Below are 12924 nucleotides of genomic sequence, written 5' to 3' on the forward strand. Positions count from 1 at the left end.
CTTCCAACACGTCTGCAGCAACCAGCTGCCGGAGCTTCTACATTTGAGGAAGAAAAAGACGAGCCCACGTTCTACACACTACACTTTGCGTCAAGCCAAGGCTCTAGCGGTTTCATCAGTTCCGTCCTCCGGTTTGTTATAAAAGTATAAAATTCAAATATTCGTAAAAATGTTCAAATGTTTGCAATAAAACACTTAAATAAGATTTGAATGCTAAACTGTAAATTGTGAGTTGAGTTCAATTAAATTTTACTACCATTAGAATTCTTGATGGCCATCATTCAGGTATTACAGCTGATTAACGACATTGGCATTTAATAATGGAATGAGGAATATTTTACTTAAGGTTTATGTGAGAAAATAAAACAAGTAAGTGAATTAAGCGACTATTTCTGATGTGATTTGCAGAATAAGCGTATGTGAAAAGTGTTTCAACGGAAATCAAATGCGTAGTAGTTTGAGTGTGGAACTGCGTGAACCGAGAAACATCTCCCTTCATTCCGACTCGCGTCTTTTTACGTCAGGATTTTATAAGCTGTTTATGACGCATCGTTTCCTCGCCACACCAATCGCTCGTCCATCCGAACCCTCGTCCATATATCCCGGGCGGAAATGCGGAATGTACCGAAAAGTCCTGGCACACTATCTCTCACCGCGACAAACCATTTTATTACGTGCTATTTGCTATGCTGTTGAAGTCGCAGTCTGCTCTCACACAGCACCGAGAGAAAATTGTCAGTCAACCGAAATCTATTAAAGAAAACCCCCAAGAAAAAGTTTAAAAACGAGCTAGAAATAAAGTGAGGCTACATACCACGTATTATTATTCCCTTGGCAGCAGCAGTTGTTCATTTTCTTTACTCCTCAACCAAGATGGATAATGTAAGCATATAATATGAAATCAACTCGAGAAATTTTCGAACGGAAAAGAAACATTTCCTTTCTCGTATTAATGTACAGTACAAATCTCTTATACAAGACTAGACAGTAGACACCTATAGATTACACGATCACTATACACGGCCCATACACCGCGACCGACTTGGAATGTTACGTATGCGCGCATAGGTAATCATTAAGGCGGTTCCGTTGGTTCGATTGAAAGCCGCTATCATCCGTAATTACTGCTTGGGCATTGTTTTTTAACAATATTTCTAATAAATTTAATAAAGAATCTGAAAAAAAAGTTCCATTGTTGTCGGCAAATGATGATGAATTGAGAATAATCACCATATGTGAACAATTTTATTTGAGACAAGCTCGAACGCGTCTTCGATGGGAATTTAAAAAAAAAGTTAAAAGTGTCGGAAACGCTGAAACGCCTATACCTGAACCTGACGGTCTTCGCTTCGGTGATTTACCTTATTTAAAAATTTGTTCGTTCTTGGCTTTAGTAATTTAACATTCTTATTTATTTTTATTGCACTATATTAACACTATATTTCAATTTTTATGGAACAATATAATTTAGGTAGAAGTTTAAATTTTTCCAACTAGTTATTATAGTAGAACTAAAAATAATGCGAAATTTTCTTCTAGATAATCTTCGATCGTAAAGATCACTTCTGCTGACGACTGTTGCAGCGAATGTGAAAGAAAACAGCAGTAGTTTGTTTCGACATTTCTGGTCATTTCAACTTTCCGGGCATATCGAGACGTGATCAGACGTGACTCTTCGTCTCGGCTCTCGGCGTGTTTGCAATAAGCCAACGATGCGTTCAGAGCTAGAGGCCTACAGCCCACTGCGGCTGCCCACTCAGTCAACTCGTCAACTTCAGCAGTTCAGCGCGGTTGCGCACCAACGTGCAATAGATTTATTCCAACTGGCAATGTGGTAAAAATATGGTCTACGAAACCTTGCGTCACGAAACCTGTGTTTTCTAATGTTTTGCAAATCTTTCGGTATTGATTAGTTAGATTGATTTTAACAACGATTTTTAATTTTTAATTGACGATAACTATCAATCAAAATATATTCTTTTGATTGGATGTACCCTATTCAAATGCCAGCTTCGGCAAGTAAGGAACAAAACGATATATCGACTGCTGCCCACTCAATCATCTCTCTCTTGTCTTTTTTCATAGCAGGTGACCCAAACACAAATTGTGACTACTGAAATCATTAAAATTTAACCTGTGGGAATAAGGTTTCTGGGAAAAAATCAAGTTTTTACTGCATAAGCAACATGGAAGGACTCCATGACAAGTTCACAGCACCAAATCCTCCAACTGAAGTGGCCCGAAGATCAGTAAATAGCAACAACAATATGGATCCATCTTTTATATCTCTGTCTTTCATTACTGATGATGACATATTGGAAGAGTTTACTACTGTCAATGAAACTATACTAGATGACTATAGTCAAGCAAGTACAGCTGCTTTGAGCAACTCACATGGCAGTGAAATCTCTCAAATGTAAACACAACAACAAATGAAATATTTAAAAAAAAATTCTAATATATTTCAATTTTTGTTGTGCTATTCAGTATCACTCGTGTTTCAGAAAGCCCAGTTATGGAAAACCTGTTGACTTCTCAGCTTACTTCTGAACCTGATTCAAATCTCAACTTGTCAAGACCTAGTCCAGATTCACCTAGTGCAAATACTGAAGAAGCCGAGGATGATGATGATGTTCTACCTGCATCACCTGTTCCTGCCAACCAGCCACCAAGGTGATCAAAACATTTCCTCGATTTACATATTTTAACATTATTGCAATTCATAAAATTATTGATTGTTGGCATTACATAAATCAACTTTGTAGGAGAACACCTGTGAATTTGTCCAGATCTTCAGCTTTTGTCACCATGGCTATCGGATCTCCCGTTCAAGGTTCTCTGCGGACCCTACGCAATATTGAAGAGGCCGCAACAAGTACTGTGCCAGATAAACTGGACTCATCCCCAGAAGCAAATGAGGCAGCTGCTAAAACGGTACCCTTTTACAACTTAATAGAGATGGACTATGGACTGATTGATTAACGTGTCGATTTTTACCCCCTAGATTGTGACCGTTGACCCCCTGGGTAGCGTATCAAAATCAAAATCCATGCGTCAAATTCATTTTGAAAGTGACAGTGGTTCCAACCACTCTGTTGTGGTCGAGTCTCCATCTTCATTCCTATCGGAGCCCAACCGGGGTTTAGACAACTCTATCCAAAAGCCTACCGTCAGTCGACCAGCAGAACCCTCTGAAGACGCCGATGATGGGATTGAATTTGTAGAAGAAATCCGACGCAATGTCCGCGAGGACCCTGGTTCCCCCGAAAGCTCAGTTGCAATTCCGGCCGCTCAGCCACGACGTGAAGCCGATTCAGCCTCGCAGGACTTGACTCCACGGCTGACACAGTCTCCGTCATCTATTCCGTTTTCACAAGATCTATTGAGCACCTCGCCATTTCGCGATCCAGACTCACAGAGCCACCGCTTCGTTGAGTGCTTTCAAACGCAAGATCTAGTAACTCGAACTAATCATTCTTTGGATGAAACAACTGAAAATCCGGAGGCAGAATTGAGTACTGAAATCATAAGTTCCAAACTCGAACTAAGTGCAGAATTCTGCTCGCAACAGTCACCTTTGGTACGATGTTGTCTTTACTTTTCATTTGTTATCTGTATAAATGTTTTTTTTCTTCAATATTAGAATGGGCCGTCGTTGGGTCTCAACCAATCCATCCCCACAGTCAACACACCATCGCTCTCAGTGGTACCGAAGTCTGATGGAAAAGGGTTTCAAAGTAGTGCCGACACCATAGATCGCGTTTCGTCACAGGAGGTAATTACTTGTCGAGGAAAAAAGTTTGAATTTTAATGTAAAATGGCGTGTTTGTTTCTTTTAGAATACTCCGGAAGTGGAAGCTGAACAGTGGGTCCCATTTGAAGCAGTGACACGAGTTTACAACGTTCTAGAAAGGACTTGGGTTATGCGAACTTTTAATAAAGTATGCAAACTTAGTTAATGCAATGGTGTACAAATCAGCATAATAATGCATTCTCGTTCAAATTTGCATCCTAGATGTTGCCAATGTCTAAAATGGAAGTGGCGCTTTCAGGTTCTGTGTCGGAGCAAGTGCGGATGGGTTTATTCGATAACATGGATTGCGAAACATTGCCGGGTTCACGGCTAGAGTCATTTGCTGAGCTTTTGCAGCGGCATGTGAGCCAGAGTTCAAGTGGCTACAATGCTGATTTATCCGGGAGCTACAAATCAGAAACAGCCTCAATGCGTTTGTCGCGCTTTTCAATCGCTTCGAATTTCGAAACTGCTCCGATTGCCTGTAGTTCAATGCTGAGTAGAGCCAGTCTGGAGCCACCAATCTTACCTGGCAGCAGCGAGTTTGCAATGCCTAAGCATCCCGTTCGCCAGAAGACCACTCGCTCTGGGAACAATGAGTCATCTAAGCCATCCAGTCCTTGTGCACAGTTAAAAGAAGATGGCGCTACACCTCTTCCGTCGCATCCCTCTTCGTACCCAGACTCGACGGAATGCTCCTCAGCTGTTGAATTAGCAGGCGGTTCAGGTGTCCCTCAAGCATTAGACAAAGAACCTTCAAGGATCGCAGTAGAAGAGACACCAGCATTTACGGAAATAAAAATAGCGCGCAAACGCGGACGCAAGCCCAAAATTCCCGAAATGATAAAGGAAACTGACTCCAGTACTGAGACTCCGCCCAAGAAAGGTCGACGAGGTCGTCCACCGGCTGACGGGACACCGGCGAAAAACAAAACGAATGGTGCTAAGAAAAATCAGGAACCTGAGAAACCGGAGTCGAATGCCAGTCGACCTCCCACTGATACCAACCCCAGCCAATCAAATGCCGACGCTGGTAGTGATAAGTCTTCGGAAGATTATCTCAGAGAACTCGATGAAGTAGTAGAAGAATTACGCGCTCGTTCCTATCAAATAGGTAAAACTTCACAGACTTGCTCATGTTTTTTTTAATAAACTCTAATAATTGTTTTGTGTGAATTTGTAGATAGACCTGTTTTTGCACAGTGGACAGGTAATTTTAGAGTTTTCGCTTTCGTTTCTGAATTAACAGTTCTAAGTATTTCAACTTTCAGATAAATGCTTTTATGCTGCCAAGATTACTCAGCGTGATCCGGTCCAGACAGGAAAGTGGACTGTCAAGTTCGAAGATGGACAATCGCGTAGTCTAGTCGAAGAATTTATTTTGCCCGTTTCGCTATTGAACAAACACCAGCCGGTTCTGGTTCTTAACGAGGACTTGAGCGAAGGCCGACCTGGTGTGATTATTGGATATAGTAAAATTAAACCCAATGAGCCAGTTGAAAAGGTATTTTGAATTGTCCAAATTCTAGTAGGTCACAAGACTGATATTTTGTTATCAATTTTTAAGATTGAGCATTTGATCGAAATGGATGGTTGTGAGACTATTAAAGTCCCAAGACAGAGGTAAGACGATTAGAATGATTTGATTCAATAGGAAAAACGTGTCATGTTTTCATCTTCATCCCACTTAGGATTTGTTTAACGCAAGATCATATGCGCCACTGGAATGACGCGGTGGTGGTGCCACAGCTCTTTTCACCTCACACCTGTAACGTCAGTCTTGATAATATTCTAGGAGGTAAGCGTAGTAGAAGAACCACAACTGCCGAACTCGGAGTATCTTCACCTAAGAAAACTCCGAAAAATCCCCGCACTCCTAGATCCAGATCGGTGACTCCAGCAGGTAGTTTAGTGAATAAAGCTTTTATGATTAACTACCAGCAGGTAGTTGATCATTTTACCTGTTTAGATTAAAGGATATTTCAGTTTGCTTGATTGTTTCGTCTCTTTTACCATCAGTTGCGCCAGAACAAACACCTAAACGTTCTCTTCAGAATTCGGGATCGTTGCGCCGAAAAATTAAGGGGAAAAGAGATTTAACTCTGGATACTTCTACCATGAGCGAAAGTAGTGGAACTTCATTCCTTCAACACGAGGAGACGTCTTTGCGAACCCGTATTCTTGATCGGATGAATGCAGCATTACCAGGTCGCTCAACAGTTCAAAGTGCGCTGGAGGAAGAAAATGTTGAACAAACCAAAGAAGAAGTGAACCTTCAAATCGCCGGACCAATTCCCCAGAATAACAAGCTTTTCGCTGGGTTTGCATTTCTTCTCACGAAGGCATCAAGACCTCTCGAAGTGGATCCTGATGAAATAACTGACGAAGTTGAGCCGTACCTGAACCCTACTCCCTACTACAAAGAGCACATTAAGCATCAATTGACGGCAGGTGGTGGAACGGTCCTAGAGCGATTTGATCTGAGTCAAATTGAAATGGAAGAAGATATTGTTTTGTTGGTTTGCAATCGACCTTGTCGCACAGAAAGATACATTAAATCTCTAGCTGCCAACATCCGCTCCGTTTCTCATGACTGGGTAAAATAAAATAAAATTTTTTAACTTAATAGCTTTTCCTTAAAAAGTTTTTCCTTCTAGGTTTATCAATGTTGCCAAAGCAACGAAAGATTCAACTACCAACGTTACTTGCACCCACCTGGCATTGACCTTCAAGGTAGTATTGTTGAGTGGTCTTCAAGCACCGGCCGTTGTTTCGTTGGCACACGTATCCTTTTAAGTGGTCCGCCAGAATTTAACGATCTTTGGGTACCTATTCTTGTTCAAGCTGAATGTATAATTGTTTCCCGCTTACCTGCGCGCGCAAAAAGACCCGTTTCTGAAGGGGCTATTGCTGACAGTGGTGTCGCGGAATCTGAGAAAGCGTTGTGTGACGAAGTTCCGTTTGATTACGTAGTTACAACCAAAGACTGTACAGCTAAAATTGTTGATCAGGCTCGTCGTATGAAGATTCCACTAGTCTCATCTACGTGGGTCATTCAATCATTGATTCATGGAAAAATACTAGATCCATCTTCGAGTCCTCAGTTCAGTTTTAACTACGCTAAACCATGATGTTTTGTTTTACTGTCTCACAGAATTGTTTGGAATTCAAACACACACTAAAAAAAAAAAAAATACAAAAAAAAAATAACAAAATTCCGTATGACTGTTAGATTTTTGTGTCCTCTTGATTTTTAATTCCTTTTTTAAATTCAAAAATGACCTATGGATTTAGTGTTGAGTGCCATCGCGTGGCTTTTTAAGCCATTAAGCCCCCTTTTTAGTTTCTCTTTTTTCTTTCTATTGTGGATGTTCCCATTTATCACATCCCTTCACCACAAATGGTATGTTTGTTGTAAAACAATTTAGAAATACATCTTTGGCTTGTGCTAAAATCGTCAAGAATAATAACAGCGCGTTTCTTCATGTCTTTTCGTTATATCTTGCTTTGTATTGTAATAGGTAGTGATGTATCAAAGCATGCTCGATGTAGAAATTAAAGCGTTCATCTCAAGCCAACACATGGAGGCAACAATTAAGACATTATATTCTATTACTGTAATATAGACAAAAACAGCTTAAATAAATTTAAAAAAAAACAAGTGGCCTACCATCCATCGAGAACTGATCGTTCCGCACGGTTGCTTCGCGTTTTATTAGTAACACCTGTGATTATGTTAGCAGACGAAAAAAAAACACGTCATTATTTATGTTGCTATTGTGAACGAAAATTTCTGTTTATATATTGGTAAGTGGTAACGGATCATTTCTTATCCTTCTTTGTTAACATGTTAAGCCTAGTTGTTTCCTGATTGGCTGCCACAGTTAATTTAAGAATAATTTGCCTGTAAAACTTGTTTATCAGCAGCATAAACATGATGGAAGAAGGGAACCAAGGAAACACAAGCATTCCAGCCAGTTCATTCACAGCATCACCACAGAAAAGAGTTTTCAAAATTATTGTAGTAGGAAACTCTGCAGTTGGGAAAACATGTTTAACTTACAGATTTTGTGAAGGACGATTTCCAGGGAGAACAGAAGCAACCATAGGAGTGGATTTCAGGGAGAAGGTCCTCACTGTTGATGGAGAACAATTGAAAGTACAGCAATTTTTTACAACTAGCAATTTTTTACAACTAGCAATTTTTAAATGATAGGCCCACTCATAATTGATTATTTTTTTGAAATTTCAGTTGCAGCTATGGGACACAGGTATATATACTGGTTTAATTACAAATGATTTTTATATGCCTTGAATATTCAATTACATTTAAACAGCTGGGCAAGAAAGATTTCGACGATCAATGGTACATCACTACTACAGGAATGTGAATGCTGTAGTTTTTGTTTATGATGTAACCAATGCAAATTCATTTGAGGTATAGAAATTGAATTATTAGCTGCTAAACAAAATGCTTTTTGCTCTTTTGAAATTTTTTTTACTTACAATATTATAGTCTTTATCATTATGGATTGAGGAGTGCAATGATCATCAACTAACTACAAAAATTCCAAGAATTCTTGTTGGAAATAAATGTGATTGCAGAGAGACGCAAGTAGTTAACACTAACAGAGCTCAGATGTTTGCCGACATGCACAATATGCCCGTATTATTATAATTTTTTATTCTGTTAAATTCACCTATTTTGATTTTTTTTAAATTTAGCTTTTCGAAACTTCCGCAAAAGACGATAGCCAAGCGAACCATGTCGAATCCATTTTTATGACATTGGCTCACAAATTAAAAAATTCTAGACCAATGATGCCAGTTCACATGTCCCAGTGGCAAAAGGACAATGACGCAGACAATATCCCTTTCGGCGAAGAAATCTCAAATGTTCGTTTACGAACTGGTTTGATTTGTCAACCAACGACAAGCAACGATTCTTGTTTCGGTTGTTGACTAATTGACTTAAAAATTTGTCGACCAATATTTTTGAAATCGAGCAATGATTTCCCTTCATGTGATAAAATACAATATATATAATAGACTATCTAAATTGTGAAGTAAATGTTGTACTAAACGCTCATAAAATACACGATAACATTCAATGTTTGAATTAAGCTAGTTTAGTCCCTTGATATGAATGTTAACACTATGGAAAATAATAAACTACTTGTGTTCCCTTTACGTGCGCGTGGTAAAAGACGCAGGCAGATATGGAGATCACGAGTGGTGATTCCGGATTATTTCGAGTTCAGCGCTCTTGGTCACCAATGACAGTAGGGTATCCGCTAGCGCTAGTAGCGAAGAAAAAAGGACACTCCTACAATTTGTTCTAGTTTTACAGTTGATCATCTGGAGCTTGGTTCACACGGCTGTAGGACTCTATAATCAGAAAAAACAAAAACAAAAAACAATTTAAACGGAGAAATAAAAGGCGATACCAAGGAACATAAAACAAGTAATAACCACAAACAAATTGAAAATCAACACGGCAACAAAAAACATTTAAAAAAATCAACTATTAAGCCTATAAACCTACTAAAATCACACACTTCCCTCATGAAAAATTGACATACACAAATACTGAAGACCTTTAAATTAGCACAACACCAAAACAAAAAATACCTGTGCTTGAATAATCTTCGATGCCAGCTGCGAATTCTTAAGTAGCCCGAAGGTTATTACAATTAGACCAAATTCTAAGTTCTTAATGGGTTAGAAATTACCTTTGCGTGTCATTGTTTTTTTCCGATCCATAAAGGCGTGAATTGATGAGTACAAGATACCGAAAATAAGAGTGTAAATTCCAAATGAGCGGTACATAATAGCACCCCCATAGTTTTGGAAAATGAAACCACCCAAAAGACTTCCGACTGCGGTTCCTGCTTCCAAAATGTGCATAAGAAAGACATCGAAGAATCGCCTATAATATATATATATATATACATTACCTATGCCTTCAAACAAAGCTCCAAATATACCCTGCAAAGTGGTTCCAGCACCAGGTGGAGCTATTAGGTAGGCATACGATGTCATCTTTTGGGAGAGAGAAAATATAGAGCTTTCATTTTTAAAGAAAACAATTAAAGTCTTAAATACCGTTGACCAATATACGCCGAGCGTTAATCCGTTCAACAGTTCAATCGGAAGCGTGAGCCAAGGATTTGTTAAAAGAGAATAGCAAATAAGGCGAAAGCCCATAACTAACAAAATCATCGTCATAGTGTGAACGTGGCCAAGTTTGTTCAAGAACCATCCTAAAACGATTGAAAAATTTAGTTTTGGAAGTTATTTGAAATCTTTGGCGAATATGAATTTCTCACCAGACAAAAACAGAAACGGAGCCTCTCCAGCAAAACACTGGATGCCCATGGCTAAACCTTCCAAAAGCTTAATCCATTCCAGTGAATCGCATCCTTGAGAAGACGCCATATCCTCTAAATACCTGGAATATGTTCGAAATATTAGTATTTATTCAGATATTTGTAACCGGTTTCGAAAATCTTGACCGTTTACCAAAAAAGGAATTGCCAGATGGACCCAATGCAAATCCCAAATGTGATACAACTGAGTAAAAAAAGCACAACTTTCACGTCTTTGAAGAGTGACGCGACTTTTGCAAAAGCATAAGGTTCTTGGCGATAGTCAATCTAGAGAAAATTTCTTTTTAACTGGATGATCGTGCAAAACAGTTATTCAAAACTTTACCTTAATTTTTGATACTGAAATAGTATTCACTGTTAGCATAATAAATACTAAAATGAAACTTGGAGTGTAATTTTTTATATTTTCTCCATGACTGACGGAATCAATGAGATATCCGGCAAAAATTGCGGATATACCCCAACCAAGTGCCCCCCATAATCGCTGTCTTCCATAGTCATGCGGTTTGCTTCCTAATGAGAAAATGAAACTTTATTATGGAACACAAGAAGCATTATTTGATTTAATTACGTACCCAGCAAATTGAAACAGATGCTATCCGCTAAACTAGTAACAACAGCAGTACTAGCCCAAGCTCCAATCATAAGACCAAACAGCATTTGGAACTGAATTGTTGAATAGTATGGTTCCTGTGAAGTTTCTGTTATAGGTTTCTGGATGTAACTCATAACAGTGGCACTATTGCAGACAGTATTGCACTTCATTGATGTAGAAGATTTACAGTATGGGTTTTCAACTTCAGTCCCATTAAAAGATAAGTTTTCTACAGGGAAGTAAAGGCAAGATGATTCTTCCAGGAGAGCTTTGCTCATGTTAGAATAAGTTTTCATTTCAATTGATGTAAGGTTTGTGTTGCAGACATCACTGACATTCCATGTTGAACACATTTCTTCAAGAAATTGACTGTTAGGATTATTGCAAATAAGTGTGCATTCCAAAGTAGACATCATGTCTGGATTTTCTAAATTAATTCTTGTAAGTGTACAGTTATCACTGACTTCACATGTTTTCAATATTGTCATTAAATTGCAATCAAAATCCATCAATGCCTCAGTAGGTTTGGCAGGGATGAAATAAATACTTGTAAAGAATATAGCAGCACAAATGATAGCTGTAATAAAGATTTGTTTGCCGATTCTAAACTTATCTGCAATAGTGCCAAATAGCGGTTTTGCTAGTAGCCCAACAAATGGAAAAACCGTGTACATCAAACCAACTCCAACTTGAGATACGCCTAATTGCCGGGCGTAAGTAGGAATAAATGGCATGATAGGAGCGAGGCCTGCATAAAATAAATGTTTCCTCTTGCTATTTATTTTATTAAAATGAGCAGATAAGTGAAATACATTACCGGCATTGAAAAAGAAGTAATGGGCCTTCATAGGAAGGAGTTTTTTGTTAATTTCAAAATCCATTTTTGTTAAGAAAAAGTATGCACTTTACTGATAAATTATGAAACCATGTTTTGACTTATTTATTTCGTCTGCTTCAAAGATAACACAGATTGGTAGCAGCAGACTACGAATGTAAAGACGGAAATCGGTCCCATAAGCCTGAAAGGAACAGCTTGGGCGATGCCTGAGCTTGCCGCTAGGGCGCAGGTCAATAGAGCTGGAGAATTTTTTTTTGTATTTTCCCCATTTACTGATTACTAGTGGAGTCAAGATAATTTTTGAGCGGGAACAAATTGCAACACGGAATTCTTTTCATGGGCTTTGTTTTTACTATAATTTTATATTTCTTGTAAAAACCTTCCTCAGAAATAATTATTTTTACTATAAAAAAAATATAAAAAAAAAAAATGTAAAAATTAGAAAATGTATTATAATTGTGATAAGAAATAGAAATAATTTTTTTTTGACAGCTAATAAATGTTTCCCGTCTTTTTATTGATCAGGGTTCCAATTTTGAATGTTCTAGCTTTAACGATTTGTTTGTAATTAAATATACTGTGAGGGACTATGCCTCAAATTTGATAAAATCACCAAAAGGTGTTTACAAGGGACCTTATGGCGGATAGTCCCTCCGTAAACTCATTATATCTAGTCATGTAGTTGTCCTAAAATTCTGATCTTTTGTACACAATTATTTAAGATATCAATTTTTCTAAATTTAAAAGTCATTTTGAAAAATATTTAATAGCTCTTAAGTTATTCATTGTTAAAGGTCGCAGAAATTTTTTTTCCGCTCTGGTTCATAAAAATGCCGCCGCATGCAGATGGCGGTTTTACGAAACGTGAAACGAAACGCCACCTGTATGCGGCGGCTTTTTTATGAACCATAGCGGAAAATAATTTTTTTCTGTGAACTTACTCATTAAATAACTAAAGAGCTATTAAAAATTTTTAAAAACGACTGTTACAGTTAGAGAAATTGATATCTTAATTAATTTTGTACAAAAGATCAAAATTTTAGGAGGGTTTTACAAGTAATATAAAATTATAGTAAAAACAAAGCTCATGAAAAGAATTCCGTGTTGCAATTTGTTCCCGGTAACCCCCCTTTTTTCATATCTTGACTCCACTATACGTGCTTCACACACACGGGATTTGCGAATGTTCTATTAGGTGCAATTTTTTGAAAATTGCACCATTATTATCCATTACCCTTCACGATGACCCGTGAATTATTTCATAATATTTGAAGAATTTGAGGGTTAGTTTTTCCAAGACCGGTTTTTG

At 38.1% G+C, this 12924-nt stretch overlaps 3 protein-coding genes across 7 annotated transcripts; 2 read left to right on the forward strand and 1 right to left on the reverse strand.

The window, feature by feature from the left end:
• Window positions 1-1814: 1814 nt before the first annotated feature.
• LOC124337876 lies at window positions 1815-7263 on the forward strand. 2 transcript variants are annotated; one of them, XM_046791890.1, is made up of 14 exons: window positions 1815-2019; window positions 2086-2416; window positions 2488-2673; window positions 2766-2934; window positions 3005-3580; window positions 3644-3775; window positions 3840-3941; window positions 4016-4907; window positions 4977-5003; window positions 5065-5297; window positions 5361-5416; window positions 5485-5696; window positions 5813-6390; window positions 6451-7263. In XM_046791890.1, the coding sequence occupies exons 2-14, from the start codon at window positions 2187-2189 to the stop codon at window positions 6922-6924; spliced, it is 3867 nt and encodes a 1288-aa protein (XP_046647846.1). In that variant the 5' UTR covers window positions 1815-2019; window positions 2086-2186; the 3' UTR covers window positions 6925-7263. The 2 variants fall into 2 exon arrangements, with proteins under 2 accessions (XP_046647846.1, XP_046647847.1); XM_046791891.1 differs by having other exon boundaries at window positions 2089-2416.
• Window positions 7264-7492: 229 nt separating this feature from the next.
• LOC124337879 (ras-related protein Rab-33B-like) lies at window positions 7493-8912 on the forward strand. Of its 3 annotated transcripts, none has more exons than XM_046791895.1 (6): window positions 7493-7600; window positions 7721-7952; window positions 8046-8064; window positions 8131-8231; window positions 8310-8459; window positions 8519-8912. In XM_046791895.1, the coding sequence occupies exons 1-6, from the start codon at window positions 7527-7529 to the stop codon at window positions 8753-8755; spliced, it is 813 nt and encodes a 270-aa protein (XP_046647851.1). In that variant the 5' UTR covers window positions 7493-7526; the 3' UTR covers window positions 8756-8912. The 3 variants fall into 3 exon arrangements, with proteins under 3 accessions (XP_046647851.1, XP_046647850.1, XP_046647852.1); XM_046791894.1 differs by having other exon boundaries at window positions 7505-7600; window positions 7718-7952; XM_046791896.1 differs by lacking the exon at window positions 7493-7600 and having other exon boundaries at window positions 7607-7952.
• LOC124337877 (major facilitator superfamily domain-containing protein 6-like) lies at window positions 8849-11783 on the reverse strand. 2 transcript variants are annotated; one of them, XM_046791892.1, is made up of 10 exons: window positions 11595-11783; window positions 10758-11525; window positions 10508-10695; window positions 10316-10449; window positions 10123-10244; window positions 9899-10056; window positions 9751-9835; window positions 9526-9681; window positions 9425-9460; window positions 8849-9181 (listed from the first exon to the last, which is right to left on the reverse strand). In XM_046791892.1, exons 1-10 carry the CDS (start codon window positions 11656-11658, stop codon window positions 9138-9140), a joined length of 1755 nt encoding a protein of 584 aa, XP_046647848.1. In that variant the 5' UTR covers window positions 11659-11783; the 3' UTR covers window positions 8849-9137. The 2 variants fall into 2 exon arrangements, with proteins under 2 accessions (XP_046647848.1, XP_046647849.1); XM_046791893.1 differs by lacking the exon at window positions 9425-9460 and having other exon boundaries at window positions 11595-11781.
• Between the last annotated feature and the right edge of the window lie 1141 nt (window positions 11784-12924).

The sequence above is a fragment of the Daphnia pulicaria genome, chromosome 4 (genome assembly GCF_021234035.1).
Source record: "Daphnia pulicaria isolate SC F1-1A chromosome 4, SC_F0-13Bv2, whole genome shotgun sequence".
NCBI classification, from domain to species: domain Eukaryota; kingdom Metazoa; phylum Arthropoda; class Branchiopoda; order Diplostraca; family Daphniidae; genus Daphnia; species Daphnia pulicaria.